At 38.0% G+C, this 15276-nt stretch overlaps 1 protein-coding gene across 2 annotated transcripts in view; it reads right to left on the bottom strand.

The window, feature by feature from the left end:
• Window positions 1-1694: 1694 nt before the first annotated feature.
• The window catches only part of LOC149167672 (Phototropic-responsive NPH3 family protein), a 93422-nt gene continuing 79840 nt past the window's right edge, over window positions 1695-15276 (bottom strand). Inside the window, exons 4-5 of one of the 2 annotated variants that reach the window (XM_089433077.1) lie at window positions 2497-3066; window positions 1695-2251 (exon numbers count right to left, since the gene is read on the bottom strand). In XM_089433077.1, coding sequence (XP_089289203.1) covers window positions 2503-3066 — 564 coding nt within the window. In that variant the 3' untranslated portion in view covers window positions 1695-2251; window positions 2497-2502. Of the gene's footprint in view, window positions 2252-2300; window positions 3067-15276 lie in introns of those variants that run through there. The other variant, XM_089433078.1, reaches the window with a different exon arrangement.

Below are 15276 nucleotides of genomic sequence, written 5' to 3'. Positions count from 1 at the left end.
AAACGAAGAATAAGAAGTGTGACCTGTTGTTGGTCTTCTATTATTTTGTGTAATGTTTAAGAATAAAAAACTATTTAAAATCAAATTTGATATGTTCTTAAAATTTTGCCCCATAGCACATTTATTGGCTTACATGGTTGTTGCACCGCTTATGGTTATATGTACACTTTGGTTCATTCTAAACATTTTCACTCAATATAATTTAATAATCTAGCCGATTTGTTTACTAAATTGAATGTATATCAAATTACTTTGTCAATATCATTTATCTTCTTTTCTAGGCATCGATAAGCATAATTGAGAATCCACAACCCTAAGAACAAGCAACAATATTGTGAATCCATCCTACTTTCATTGACATATGTTAAAATTCTTATGCTTGTTAATCGATCAAACCCTTGCAAAGCCTAAATCACATGTTAAAAACATCACTTAGGGAATTTCTCCCTATAATTGGAAATGCACTAGTTGTGAGAAAGGGCATTGCATCTAATGACAAGGTGAGAAAAGGAATTGCATCTAATGGTGCATCAAACTTGCCTTGATTGGTTTCCTAGAATTTATCTTTTAATAGTGTGGGATTGAGAGCTAATCGACTAGACAATAAATTCATTGTTGCTAAATTCTTTGGATATTTTAGTTAAAATGATTTAGTGGCAAATGTTTGATCTTTCACCAAATTGCAAGTACATAAATTGTTTTATTGAGTCCTACATCTATATAGCCTTGTATATTTGCATCAGTTTTTCCTTTTGCTATTAGTTTAAAGACACGTAATCTAATTCCATTGTCATTTTTCTTACTGAATCTATTTAAGGTATAACCAGTGTAGATCCATCTTAACTCCGGATCTACCAAGCGTCGAGAGGGACAAATATCTTGAGGTGTGAACCTCTTTTAGAATGAAAAGATGTGAGCCCTCTAGGCACTTGGTAGATTCAGAGTTAAGATGAGTCTAGGCTGGTTTAATTATTAGTAATTGATAATTATAATTATTTATTAATTTTATTTTATTTTAATATGTTATTTATTTTTAATTGTATTTTAATTTTATTTTAATTGTAATGTAAATTTGTCGTCAAAATGTTTACATAACATCACATAACCTTATAACATCTCTTCTATACTAGGTTGGGTCTCTTCACACAATGAATACTTCTTCACTTTTAACTTAAATTTGTCTTTAGTGTGTGTATTTCCAAGAGGAAAAATGCAAGGAAATCCAAAAAAAAAAACTTCCATATATTAATGGATGTAATCCCTAATAAATCCATCAATATAAACTACTATACCTAACTTAAAATTGCAACTAACATGGAATTAGTCAAATACCTAACAACATTGGACTTCAAAATTGCATATTCATAATAAAACCCCCATGCATCAGTTAATTTCGTTTATTTATAGTTATGATGTATAAATAATTTACATATTAGATTAGAGACTACTTCGCACTCAAATCATTACTGTTAAAAGGCCGACCTCTCATCTTGGAAATGAACATGAATCGCGTTCAACAATCTCAACCTTAAAAGGACTGTAAAACAACCCCAATTTTGTTTCACATTTAAATAATGAATGTTCCATCATGCGTGGTTGTAACTACACGAGTGTATTCTTCTTAAATGTGAGACAACTCAGATTTTGGCAACCCAAAGATTGAGTCCGAGAGATGCCTTAAAAAAAAAAAAAAAAAAAACTTAATTCCATCGCAGAAAAGAGAGATTTTTCGTTACATCATAGATTCTGTTTATAGACATCCAAATAAGCAGACAGGCATGTTAAAATCAACTGCCCCACATTTTGCCATCTCCCATGTACTGAAAAGCAACCAAACAGTCCGACTCCAATTACAATATGCTCTTAAATGGTTTTTGTCTCAAGTTTTCTTCCCTGAAGCAGAAGAAATGGAATTATAGAAGAATGAGGGTTTCTACATCACTTTTGGGCTTTTTGTGCCACTGGACGAGTTTGTTGAAGTTGGCAAGTATTAACAAACCAACCAATTACATCAAACTTGTCCTTGGTCAAACTCTTTTTGTGCCACTGGACGAGTTTGTTGAAGTTGGCAAGTATTAACAAACCAACCAATTACATCAAACTTGTCCTTGGTCAAACTCACCGACTCTTAGCAGTTTGCCCAAGCATGACCATTTACTTCCTGAGTAAACTTTCTCATCTTTAGCCAACTGAGCAGACTTGCCAAGTACTCGTAAGGCTCCACGAGTCTTGTAAATTAAATGAGCAAATCCTAGATATCATCCAGTAAATATGATTGTTTCACAATCTTAAGAATTAAATGACCAAAATTCAAGCAGATTATGCACAACTTTGCTCTGCTGAACACTTTAATTTACAGAAGATGAGTTACAGTCTTGTGCTGGAACATTAAATCCTGTAAACCTTTTACAATATAGTTGTCTGAATGCAACTGAACTTTACATTAATTCCAGCAAGAAAAAAAAGAATTGCATATAATTTAAAACTTGTACTCACCATTCATTAGAACAGAGAAAAGCTTCGCCGGTGCTTGGATTGTCGAGGAGTAGCTTGTTCAAGTTGCTGTCTGCGATTTATATTTCCATTTTCAACAACACTTGGTCGAAGCCTTAGTTTACAGCCAATCTTTTTTGAAACTAAAGACAGTGAACTAAATGTGCCTTTCAATTTCCCTAACTTCTCAATATCTTGCCTTATACTTGTGCATTCATGTTCAAGCTCACCTACTCTGGATCTCATCTTGTCCATGTTCACTTTAAGATATTTATTTTCACGAACAACAGTAGCCCAACCATCTCTATGTAGGACTGGGCCAGTTAGAGTAACATCACCACCAGGATTTGAACGAGCAAGAGTTGCTGCAACATTACCATTTTCAGCAACATGGAAGCATCCTGCAATGGCTGACCGTAGCTGCAACTGTTCAAAGAACAAGACTTGTACTACAATCCTGAGAGGTAATCGCTCATTCTGGGCTGCATGAGTGCATGCATCTATTGAAAGCTTCTGGCAGCTGATGACTCGGCAGAGTTGCTCTTTTTCACTGTCTGACAGCCAAGGATGTGACTGCATTATTATAATTCAAACAAGCATTAGAATTAACCTTGCAAGTGTAAAACTACCTAACACTAAATACAGCTTAGACGTGCAGCACGATGTTTATAATAAATATTAAAAACAAAGAAAAACAATGGTATAATACATATTAGAAACAAACGAACAGAACAATATTTCATAAGGCTCTACAACGGTGGTATAGTAACATTCTAGGGTAACGTGGTGTTAAAGCATAGCACTATTTCATTCAACTGCTATGCATTGCTATTCTACTCAACTGCTAAAGAATGGTGTTATGATGTCAGGCACTGTTGTCCTGTTCAACTATTAAAGCATGGCACTATGATGCTATGCACTGCAGAATTGCAGATAAGGTGTTCTATAACAACAGAATAAAGCATAAGATTACACAAACAAGAAAACTAGAGATATATAAAAAGGATACCTAATTTACATTACAAAAGCTGAATAGGGTACATATGTTTACAAATTGTGACATAAACAATCATGAGACTATGAGAGCAAAGATCTCCTTGATAATAAAGGCTCAACATTTTAGAGATGGCTCAAGAGTTAAGGTGGTTGTAGAGCTGTTGATGGTTCATCTTCCAAGTTCAGACTATTGAATAGAGTCGGCTCATCGATGTTGACATCAATCTGGGGCATTGGTGTCAAGGTCAATGACTAATGTGGTGTCAATGTCAATCAAAACATGTTGAAGATAGGCAAAATTTGAGGAAGCAAGTTGTAATCAGCTAGTGAAGGTCAAATCAACTTGAGAATGTCAGTTTCAACTATAATCCCCTATTTTCCTTCAGAGAGCAATGGCCTTCCACTGCTTGCAGATACAATAGCAGGAACTGTACTTTGACCTGCTCCAAAGTGTACCACTTAGACTAATGTAAGTGTTGTCTATCCTTAACAACTGGAACAAATGAATTTTTATATGTCAAGTGAGCTTAACTAGTTTGTCAATGATAGTATCAATCAGGGCAGGTGCTAAGTAGTCAGGATCCAAGTCAGTTGGATACGAAGTCACAAGAGGCTCAAGCAGAGCACGTGTAGAATATTGAGAATTATAGCCCAGATAGGAACTTCCACACAAGTTCATTGTGGACATGCAAGAAGTGATTTGAGATATTTTCGAAAAAGTCATTTTCAGAAGTAAATTCTAATTTTGGAAAAAAGTAATACTATTTTCTACTTCCCTTAAGTTAAAAAGTGAAAGTCCTATTTTTAGCAGTTGAGTCTAAAATTGTACTTGGAGTGATCTTAAAAATAGATTCTCCACTAAAACTATCGAGACAGGGAAGATAGAGGCTTTAAAAACACAGACTTGAGCAGTTGAGTGACAGAGAGAGCAACCAGCCAAGGAAGAGGCATTCCAGGGCAGTGCGCAGTACGAGACATCAGGTCCATATAGTCATACAGGCAGTACCATACTGATCCATACAGCAGCACAGTATGACAGCAGTACACTCTATACAACAGTGAATTGCTCAACCTCTCTAACAAATTGTAGAAGCTCAACTTCAAGTTTTTTTTGGTATCCCTGCATGCCTTTTTTGGGCAGCGTGTGGAGGTTTTCTTGTAAATTTTTTGAACGAACAAATGCTGATTTGAAGTAATTACCTATATGTGTGCAATTAATTTTTATGCTTCCACTGTTTAATTTCTGGCTTACTGTTGTTGGAAATAATACTGAGAAGGGGGGGTGGGGTGAATCAGTGTTATCAAATCAATATAACTTTTCCATTTCCATATTAAGATTCATATACGCTACTTCAGTTAAGGCAAAACGCGTGTATACGCAACTGTGTGTTAATGAGTGCATCCGAACATTACTAACCATATGAACAGTAAACAAGAGCAGTAAAATAGAACAGACCATCACACACAAGAAGCACACATGAACACCATGATGTAAGGTGGAAACCCAATGTGGGTGAAAACCACCTGTTGCAAGTTATCTCAATCTTCTTTTAATAAGAAACTTCTTTTTACAATAGTTCTGTACTGGTGCAGTCTTATACCAGTACACAGGCTACTACTTGCAGAAGGCTACAACCTTCTCTAGTTCTCCAAACTCTCCTGGAAGGGAGCTACAACCCCCTTAGCTCTTGTACTAGCCGATCCATTTACTAGTACGTAGGTGCCGGCCTACTGAATGCTCCAACCTTCACTCGTTTTCCAGCTGCTACTGGAAGGGAGCTACCACCCCCTTAGCTCTTGTACTAGCTGAGGTACTAGTACGTAGGTGCTGACCTACAGAAGACTTCTCTTTTCTTCCAGGGACCACGTTTCATAAATTTTCAGACTGGATCCATGAACATCAATCAAACATCAAATAGATCTGCAATCAACCAACTTCCTTGTACAAATACTAAATCAATAACTTCTCAGAACACAGTACCAGTAACCAGACACCAATTCAGAACTCAGAACACTGCAGTAATAAACAGAAGTAGCTAAAACATATTTCAAGAAAAGTCCACTACTTCACCAATAGAAACCTGCGTACATACGCAGTATTCACTTTCTTAACCTGCGGGTATCCGCGCCTCCGCTGTGTCGAACCTGCGGGTATCCGCGCCTCCACTGTGTTGAACCTGTGGGTATCTGCGCCTCTGCTGTGTCGATCCTACGGACTACGCACCTGCGCTGTGTCAAACCTGCGGGTATTCGCGCCTCTGCTCTGTCGATCCTGCAGAATACGCGCCTGCGCTGTGTCACACCCGCGTATATCTGCGCCTCCGCTGTGTCGAACCTGCGGGTATACGCGCCTCCACTGTGTCGGATCTGCGGGTATAGATAATTTATCCCTTTTCTTAATCAGACCCAGATTATCAGATTTATAGATCTAATCATGCGCCAAAGAGATCTCGACCTATCAGTAGATATTAACCATCTTGTAATGCTCAGGTTCCTCCTTGATTCAGATCCAGCTATAACTCACCAACCGATCACCAGTATTTCAGATCTTGCTCTTCTCAAGATATTCCACCCCTCAGTCACATTCACGCCAAATGATCTCCTTTCCTTTTTATAGTCTAGGCCTTACTCAAACCATGGTCCAAAACCATAGAGATCCAATACTAGGGACCCAATACCTGGGTTCAATACTTTAGATACAAAACCACAGACCAAAACCATAGGTTCAAAAATGTTAGACTAAATACCATGGACCAACCATAAGATTTCCCACGTGTGTGCGCTTTTCTCTGCATGAAAGTGCGTGTACTGTACGTACGCACTTTTTGTTCGGTACACCTGCGTATATGTACGCACCTTTTGTTCGGTGCACCTGCGTATGTACGCGGCTTTGTGAAAAGGAACCTGCGGGTGTCTCATTTTCTACCATTCTGAGAGCTTGAACTGTGATCTGCTATTTGAGTGAGTTGCCATCAAGGACAACACTTATGTCATCGAGCCAAACCTGTGCCATAATGCCAACAATTGTGTGATTAATGCTATAGTCAAAATTCAATTTCAACATTAATTAAATTCCGCTATCTACTGTTGACAAAGTTGTCATTGATGGCAAACGGTGTTGAAGGCATTCTGTGTTGGTCATTGTGTAATGTGAAGCAATTATTTGTAAGCATCCACAGTTCCTGTGTCAGCTGAAGATTTCCTGGATCACACAGTGTAATTCATGTTCACGCAGTTCAGCTCCTGCTCAGAAGTTCATTGACAGTATGCTCAATTTAGTTTGAGTGCCCAATGAGTGATGTAGAACAGAGATATGGCCTTGGAGATTGATATTCAAAGGTATTCAATATGTTGCTGAGTATGTGATGCTTGTCGGAGGTATGGCCTTGAAGATGCTGTGATGTAAATGCTTGGAGATGTTAATGTATTGCTGCTAGTGTATCTTGAGAGATATGCTTGTTAGAGTGATGGAGTGCTTGGTTGCTACTAAGATTGTTGGTGTATTACCAGTCATAGATGAACAGAGTATATTGTTGCTTAGCAAGAGCTGATGGTGTGCCTGAAAGGAATAGCAAGAAAAAATCAGAATGAAACAGGATATACGCATGTTGTCAATGAGAAGACCGCGTATATACACGTATTGTCTTTAAGAAAAAAGTGTATGCATTCTGTAATGTGCCAAAAGAAATCCACATTGGTCTTGGCTTTTGCAATTATCATTGTTGGTTTGTATTGCTTCAGTTTTTTGAATATTACAAGGTTTGTTTGTCTTGACTTGATTTTCAAATTCGGAAATGAAGAGAGAGACCACAAAGAGCCCTGGAATACAAAGAGATCCTACATGGAATACATATTACAAATAGTCGGCGAGTTATGCATATAAAAAGATGTGCTTTTGGATGTCATAGTTGTTAGAGAGTAAGTGAGTCGATTGATTTTATGAGAAGACCTAGTTCATGAATTACCTGGAAAAAAGAAAGAGAAAGAAGAGAATATGTGAAGCAGAATTGAGGAGGAAGAACAGAAGATAAGCAGTTGTAAAGGAGGCAAAAACATAGTACAGAACAGAGACAAAGAGATGGAGGTATTCAGAATTAAAGACCAGGTAAACCAGCATATTAAATCTTTTATGTATCAAGGGATTGTTGTCTCCCTCCAGGTGGTAGCCTGAAAAAAGAGTAGGTTGGAGCCTGTAGAAGAGGGAGTAGGAGCTTCCCAACAAGTTGTAGCTTGCAGAAGAAAATCAAGGTAGAATCCTCTTGTAGGTAGAAGCCTGCAGAAAATTGATGTAAGTGGGAGTGGGTGCTTCCAGCAAGTTGTAGCTTGCAAAATAAAAGAGAAGTTGTAGCCTCCTGTAGGTGGGTTTAGGTGGGTGACTACAAAAGCTGATGTAAAAAAGGAGTGGATGCTTGCTCTACATCACAACAACAAAATTTGTGGTTTTTCCCATTACGGGTTTCCACTTATATCTAGTGTCTACATGTGTGTTTCTTATGATGTGATTTAAGGATGTTTATAAGTTAAATCAGCTATTTATATGATGTATTGTTGCTCGTCTAATAGTTCAGAAAAATATTGAAAAGAAAAGTAAAAAGTTAATTTATGACCATGAATGCACTATACTAATTCACCCCTCCTCCCCCTCAGTATAGTCAAGTTTCCAACATCTACTTGTTTGAATGAGATCATAAGGACATTAGTCTCAATCAGAGATCATAAGGACATTAGTCACCTAGGGCTTGGAATATCAGAGCTTGATCTCTGATTGAGATTCTCAAATATTTGCAGCTTTAAATCTATTGCTTGGAAGAAGGATAAGCAGTAAGAGAATTTCAAAGTTGTTTTTTTAATTTGGGAGTTTGTACAGTAGATCTCAGAGATGGCAGCAGGCCTCTAGTTTGAACATAGATTGGATGGTGCCTCAAACTCCATAGCATGGAAAGTGAGAATTACACTTACTAAAATAGAATGATGTTTGGGATAGAGTGCTAAGACCAAAGAGGAAGTCAGTTGTAAGTTCTAAGTGGTTCTACAAGATCAAGCATGTAGCAAATGGCAACGTTGAGAAGTTCAAAGTGAGGTTTTTGGTGAGAGGGTTCTCCCAGAGAGAGGGAGTGGACTACGATGAGACATTTGTTCCACTTGCCAAGTACACTTCTATTAGATTTGTTATGTCATTAGTTTCATTTATGGAATGGAGGATACATCAAATGCATGTAAAGACAGTGTTCCTTAATGGGATAATTAAGGAAGAAGTTTACATAAAGCAACCTCATGAATTTGACGTACATGGGAAGGAGTCCCAAGTGTGCAGGCTTAAGAAAGCCTTGAATGGACCCAAGCAGGCACCAACAGCATGGTATTCCACGATTGGTGGATATTTGCAGAGTATGTGCTTCACCAAGAGCGAAACAGATTCTAACTTATATTATATCTTTGTTCAGCACAATCTGCTTATTTGGTGTTGTATGTAAATGACATGCTTTTTACTGGTGCAGAGAAGCTCACTAAAAGATGCAAAGCAGACATGGCAGTTGACTTCGAGGAAGGACATCATCTTGATGCATTGCTTCTTGGGGTTTGTGGTTTGGTAGAGACCAAGAGAGATTTCCCTTGGGCATAGTAAGTATGCAATTCAGATCCTGGTCTTTGCCCTAGGCATCCCCTGTTACTGCATCAATATCCTTCCTTCGAATTTGTGCCATAAAGACTCCATTCAACCCTAGTAGCATAAGGTATTGGTCTAAGAGTGTGTTGATCACCATAAAACTCAATAAAACCTCTCGTTTTCTCTCTCCTAGATGGCTAGGGCAAGCGATAGCGTTTCGAGGTCTAATTTGTGCATAAAAGTGTAACTTGAATGTATGTGGGTGGCTCATTATATGGGAATAGCTTTTATAAATTGTCTACAAGCAAAATCTAACATATGGGTCTAATATACCTTAATAGGGCTAATGTGACCCCTTTTATTTGTTGTTTATGCATATCTAACAGCCATATAACTATATACCCTAGCCTAACACTAACCTTTGTTTGAAGGTCTTGTTCCTTTCTTGTTAAATATCATTTTTAAACCTTTTCTAAGGCTGATATATGACATTGAATGCCATATTATTGAATATCATTCAAACCCTAATTTATGGCAGCCTATTCAATGGTATAGGCTCAAAGAACTTGAGTCATGACTCATCATAGAAAACCTGTCGATTTTTATCACTGCGGAAAGTCTTCTAGCCTTGTGTCTTAACTATAAGGACCTTGTTTTGCCTCTTTAGAAGCTTGCATGCAACATGCGGAGTTTGCATTTGATTGCATGCGACATGTGGAGTGTGCAAGTGGGCTGCATGCTAGATGCAAAGTTGCATGCATGCGGATGAGTTACATGACGCATGCATGAGATATGCATGTAATGCAAGCTAAATCTATGATTGGTACTTGAGTTAAAGTAAAAAAAGCTAAAGATAAGAAAGTTAACTAAAGATAAGTAATTTATCTTCAATTAACTTGATGAGTTAATTTTGGCCGTCAATCTTAGCTTAGAAAAGTTATAAATTGAGCCTAAGGGTTGAGGCGAAGACACAATTGATGAGCACGAGTTGGAGATTCAGTAAGAGTAAGTATTTGGGCAGAGAAAGCAAGTTGTGAGGTCGAGCTAGCTATAGCGAGACCAAGAGCAAATTGATCAACAAGGGGGCCGAGTTTGCTTGTGAAAGAGGTCAAGTTTCTCAAGAGACCAAGAGGCTGATATTTCTCTTGTACGCTGAAGTAAATCAGCTATACTGCACATGTGGGCTGAGAGAACCAAGAGTGGGTTGTACGAGAGGGTCGAGTGAGGGTTTTGAGGCCGAAATTATTGCTATGTAATTGTTGTAGCAAATTCATGTTATGGCTATAAGAAATTTTGCTCCTGAAGCTGAATAAAAGAACCTGACATTCGCAAGTTTTCCCCACACTAGTCTTTCCTCGATAAATTTGTGTTATTTTGTTGATGTTATTGGTTTCATGTGAATTTGTTTTCATTCTTTATTGTTGTTAATTAACCCAGAGTATTGGTTGTTACAAATCAAATAGATAAAATTTATTTTGGTTCTATTCTATGAAAATTTGTTGAGCAGTGAATCTATAACTAGGTTATAAAAATTTAAAATGGTATCAAAGCTCTAAACTCTGAATATGAAGCCAAGGATATTTGACATAGGCTTCAGGACAAAAATTCATCTTTTAGTGTTCAATCTCTTCGAGAGTTTTATTCTACAATGGCAACCAGTGTTCGATATGAGGATAGGCTTGAGGGCGCTTTGAACTACTTGCAGTGGAAGGTTTGAATCACTTGTGTTCTCAAGGAGAATAGGTTGTGGCCCTATGCAAGTACAAAAGTGGTTCCACCAACAAATGATCCCATTTCCCTAGATCTGCATGAGGTCAGAGAGGCCAAGGTGCAAAGGATTATCCTTGATGGGGTTAAAGATCATCTGATACCCCATCTGTTGGAGAAAGACATTACAAAGAAGATGTGGGATATGCTCACAAAGTTATATCAAAGCGACTATCAAAGTCGATAGATGATGCTTAAGGACAAGTTGTATGGCAAAAGAATGTCCAAGGACGAGAGCATGACATCTTACTAGTCCAGGATGACACTAGTCAGGGATGAGTTGGTTGTTGTTGGAGAGACGATGTTGATGAGGAACTAGTGCATATAACCTTGAATGGATTTACAGAACACTGGGAGGTCTTTGTCATGTGTATATGGGTTAGGATCACCTACTCGGCTGGGCGAGGCTTTGGATTATTTCGTATAGGAGGAGATCTGAGAAAATTGTTAGTGGGGAGATCAAAAGAAGAGGAGAACCTTGCTCTAGCAAGCAAGGGTAAGCAGAAGGCCAAGAAAGGGCCAAGCGAGGAGTCTTCTTCTAAGAGTTGGAAGAAAAAAGATCCGAGTAAGGTGAAGTGTTTTGGTTGCCATCAATTGGGTCACTATGCCAATCAGTGCCCAAATAAGAAAAACAAGGGAAAGCAAAAGAAGCTGATTGCGACTACTGCAAAGGTGGACGAGTTTGCAACGCAATTTGAGAATGAGTTTTCACCCATTTCTAGTCTCTCGAGTTCAGTTGCCAATAGTGTGTGGTATATTCATTGTGGGGCTTCTCGCCAGATGACAAGAGTCAGAGAGTATTTCACCAAGTTGGAGGAGAAGGAGGCGGATTTCTATATTGAGCTTGGAGACAATGCCAAGTACCATGCAGCTAGTATTGGCTTGGTCAAGTTCCAAAGGGAGTTCGGCAAGCCCTTATTGGTTGAGGACATGTTGTATGTCCCAGGGATGACAAAGAACCTAATATCAGTTCCTAATTTGGAAGACAAGGTTTACATCGTTCCCAAGTATTCGAAGGTAATGAAAGTGATTGGAGTCAGGCACGACAGCTTGTTTCAATTGTAGTTTGAGCTAGCGCATGCGTTGGTGAACAACAGTAGAGGGCTAGGAGAATTGTGGCACAGGAGGATGGCCCATCTTCACCATGGAGCACTTAATGTGCTCAAGGAGATAGTTACGGGTTGCCTGAGATGAAGGTCGAGAAGCATGAGGTGTGCAAGGGTTGCGCATTGGGAAATATGCCAACACCAATTTTCCGAGCAGTGACGCTAGGTCCAAAAGGAATTTGGATCTAGTACACTCAGATGTGTGTGAGCCCATGTCAACAGTATCCTTGAGTGGGTACGAGTATTATGTTATGTTCATTAATGATTTCTCCAGGAAGACCTAGATATACTTTTTGAAGAATATGGACGAGGTCTTCAACGAGTTCAAGGAATTTAAGGATCTCGTGGATAATCAGACAGGAAGGAAGATCAAGACACTGTGGTCGGATAATGGAGGCGAGTACACCTCGAATGCCTTCAAGGACTTTTGTGCTCAGGAAGGTATCAAGAAGGAGTTGACTATTCTGTACAACCTGTTGACCACTGGAGTGGCACCTAAAGATTTTTTGAAGACTCCATGCCCAAGGATGTACCAAAGGTTGCTTGTACCATTAGAGATCATCATACTACCAGAGTTTTTTAATTCTACTTCTTCTTCTTATCATTTTCTGTTGTACTCAAATTCCACAAGCCCTGCGGGGACAATGTAAAAGTGATACTAGTATGAGGAGTCCAGTCATGTAACAGGCCTGGGTGGCCTGGGACCTTATCATCAAGTGAGTATTACTTTGGGAGGTTTTTTGCACTTGGTTAATTATCATATTCTTACAATGACTTAATAATTAACTGAGTTTTTTCCTCCAAATATACCCCAAAGTCGGAGTACGGCTTGATGGTGAGGCCTTGGGTGAGTCCTAGTGTCTAGGGTCATTATATATTACCATACTAGATCACACACAAAAAATTCGTGGAATTTGATTAGGTCTAGGGGGTCATTTTTTAATTTTGAAAGTTTCCTTTAGGGCAGAAATTGGAATAAAAATTGTATATGAAATGTAATAAGTGATGTCTAGAGAAGTATGGGTTATGAGTAATAAATATTACAACTCTCACCCTCAACTTTCTACTATGACACACTTTGAGGGGTTAAAAATGTGTTCTAGACCCTCAAAACCCACTTTTCCTAAGTTCAGTGGGAAATCTGACAATAAATTAAACCAGAAATAAATTAAATGGAGAGAAATAAATTGTTCCTTGTGACAAAATGACTTGGAAATTATCTCAAGTCAAAGGAATGAGTCAAAGGGAAAGTTGGAGGATGATTTGGCACATTGCATCATAAATACTTGGCCCACTCAAGGAAATCAAATTTATTGACATAAATGCGTTAGCTTTTGATTAGGAAATTCGAATTTGTGGAATTAATGCACATTTGGGAGGATTTGGGAGAATATTTGGTAGATATTTTTATGGGAAATTATCCCCACATTGATTCCCACCCATATACACTTGTCATTTCATCATGGAATTTGATTTTTCTTGAGGGATTCTTGATGCCACTTGGGAAATTCAAATTTGCATGAAGGTGCTTTGGGATTGTCACCCATTTGCTTTGGGATTGTCACCATTTGCCTTAGAATTGGCTCCCAAGCTTCTATATAATAAGAGCTTTATGCTCTCACTTGTAATATTTTGTACTAGCTATTGTGCTTGGGGAGACTCTGCTCCTATGTACACTTGTGCTTCATATGAATAAAAAATTCTTTGGGGTTCATTCATGGGTGTTTCTCTCTTGGAGGTTGTGCTTGGTTCAATGATGGTATACTTCTCTACTTATGTTTTATTTTGTTCCATTTTCTCATATGCTTTATCGAGTTGTGAATGTACAACTATCTTACATTTACAGTTATTTATTTGATATGCTCTAGGCTAGACAACTCTATCTATTTTCATACAAATTCTAGAGTTTTCTTGCTATTGTGTATTGTTTAAATCCATATGAGCTAATGTGCATGTGAAGTTTTGTAGGGAACATCTTTGGATCGATTAGCAAGTGTGAGGGGAAGTCTTCAAGAGACCAACCCACTCTTGGCATAGCTCTCAAGGAGCTCCTATTGTTATTTGAATTTCATAAGTTTATCTTTTGAAAGTGTTTTGTTTTGCAGGGTCCCTTTTGACATAGTTTGTGCATAGGTCAATATTTCAATCAAATTTATCTCATAAACTCTTGTGCTTTCATTTCTTATCTAGCTAATCAAGAGCTCCTTATAAGCTAGACAAGTGATGGGGTCTTTTCCCATCACTTGATTTAGTTTTTGTATATTATATTGTAGCATTATCACTCATTTTGCATGCTCTTTTTCACACTAACTTTGGTTTTAGTTTTGCAGCCCTAACATTTTTGTTGTAGGTTCTCTCAAGCTTCAAGTTCCATTTTCAAGGAGGTCGTGGGCATTAGGAGGGCTTGCGAAAGAGGCTAGGCCGTGTATCACTTTGGGAGCTTGTATTTCCTAATTGTAGCACCATCTTCATCTCTCTTGAGGCTCCATACTTGAAGGAATTTCCTTGTGGTTTCAAAACCTCATATTGTACTTCCATCAATTCCTTGGGTAGCTCTCAAAGAGCCATTAACCTCATTGTAAACCATAATAATAAAAATTTATGTTTTTTGTGGGAGCGTGGGTTCTACCCATTGGCATCCTATCTCTCCATTTAGTGAGAGAGCTTGTAGGTAGATTGATTGTTAGTTTTGACATTTCCATTTTTGCTCACATCTTATGCATGCTTTAAGTTGGAAATTAACATAACTACACATCACATTCCCTTTCCCAAAGTTCACTACAATTCTCTTGCACCATTTGCATCGATTGCTACAAGTCAAAAAGTTACATTCCATTTCGTAGCAATTTATTTTTATGCAAGCATTTCTTTAACTCGATACCTTTAACTTGGTAATTGTCTAAAGTTCACTTATGCCTCATTATTATGCAACATTTTCATACCTTGAGTATGGATGCATTTTGTATTTGGGCAATTTCAATCCAATCTCTCAAGTTAAAGTTTCATTTTGCAAAGCTACTTTGGGAAATCTTACATGCACCAAGCGTCACTAAAATTTACCTCCAACTTAAGTTGGTTGTATAGACTTTAGGGACCCTTCACTTCTATTGACTCCTCACTGTCAAATCCGACTTTTCGAGCGAGGGTGAGGTTTGAGGATTGGAGTTAAATTGAAATCTTGCTTTAGATTTTAACTAATAAAATAAACCAAGAGCACATTTACATCACAATTTTATTTTACTTGCAATTCCCTGTTTTGCTATCTTGATGTGGTTAAGTTTCACTTGCAAATATCATTTCTCATTT

The sequence above is a fragment of the Pinus tabuliformis genome, chromosome 5_1, assembly GCF_031772625.1.
Source record: "Pinus tabuliformis cultivar Carrire ecotype Pingquan chromosome 5_1, CPIR1, whole genome shotgun sequence".
Classification (NCBI taxonomy): domain Eukaryota; kingdom Viridiplantae; phylum Streptophyta; class Pinopsida; order Pinales; family Pinaceae; genus Pinus; species Pinus tabuliformis.
Note: the sequence above shows the minus strand (reverse complement) of the source record. Positions and strands in the feature narration are given on the sequence as shown.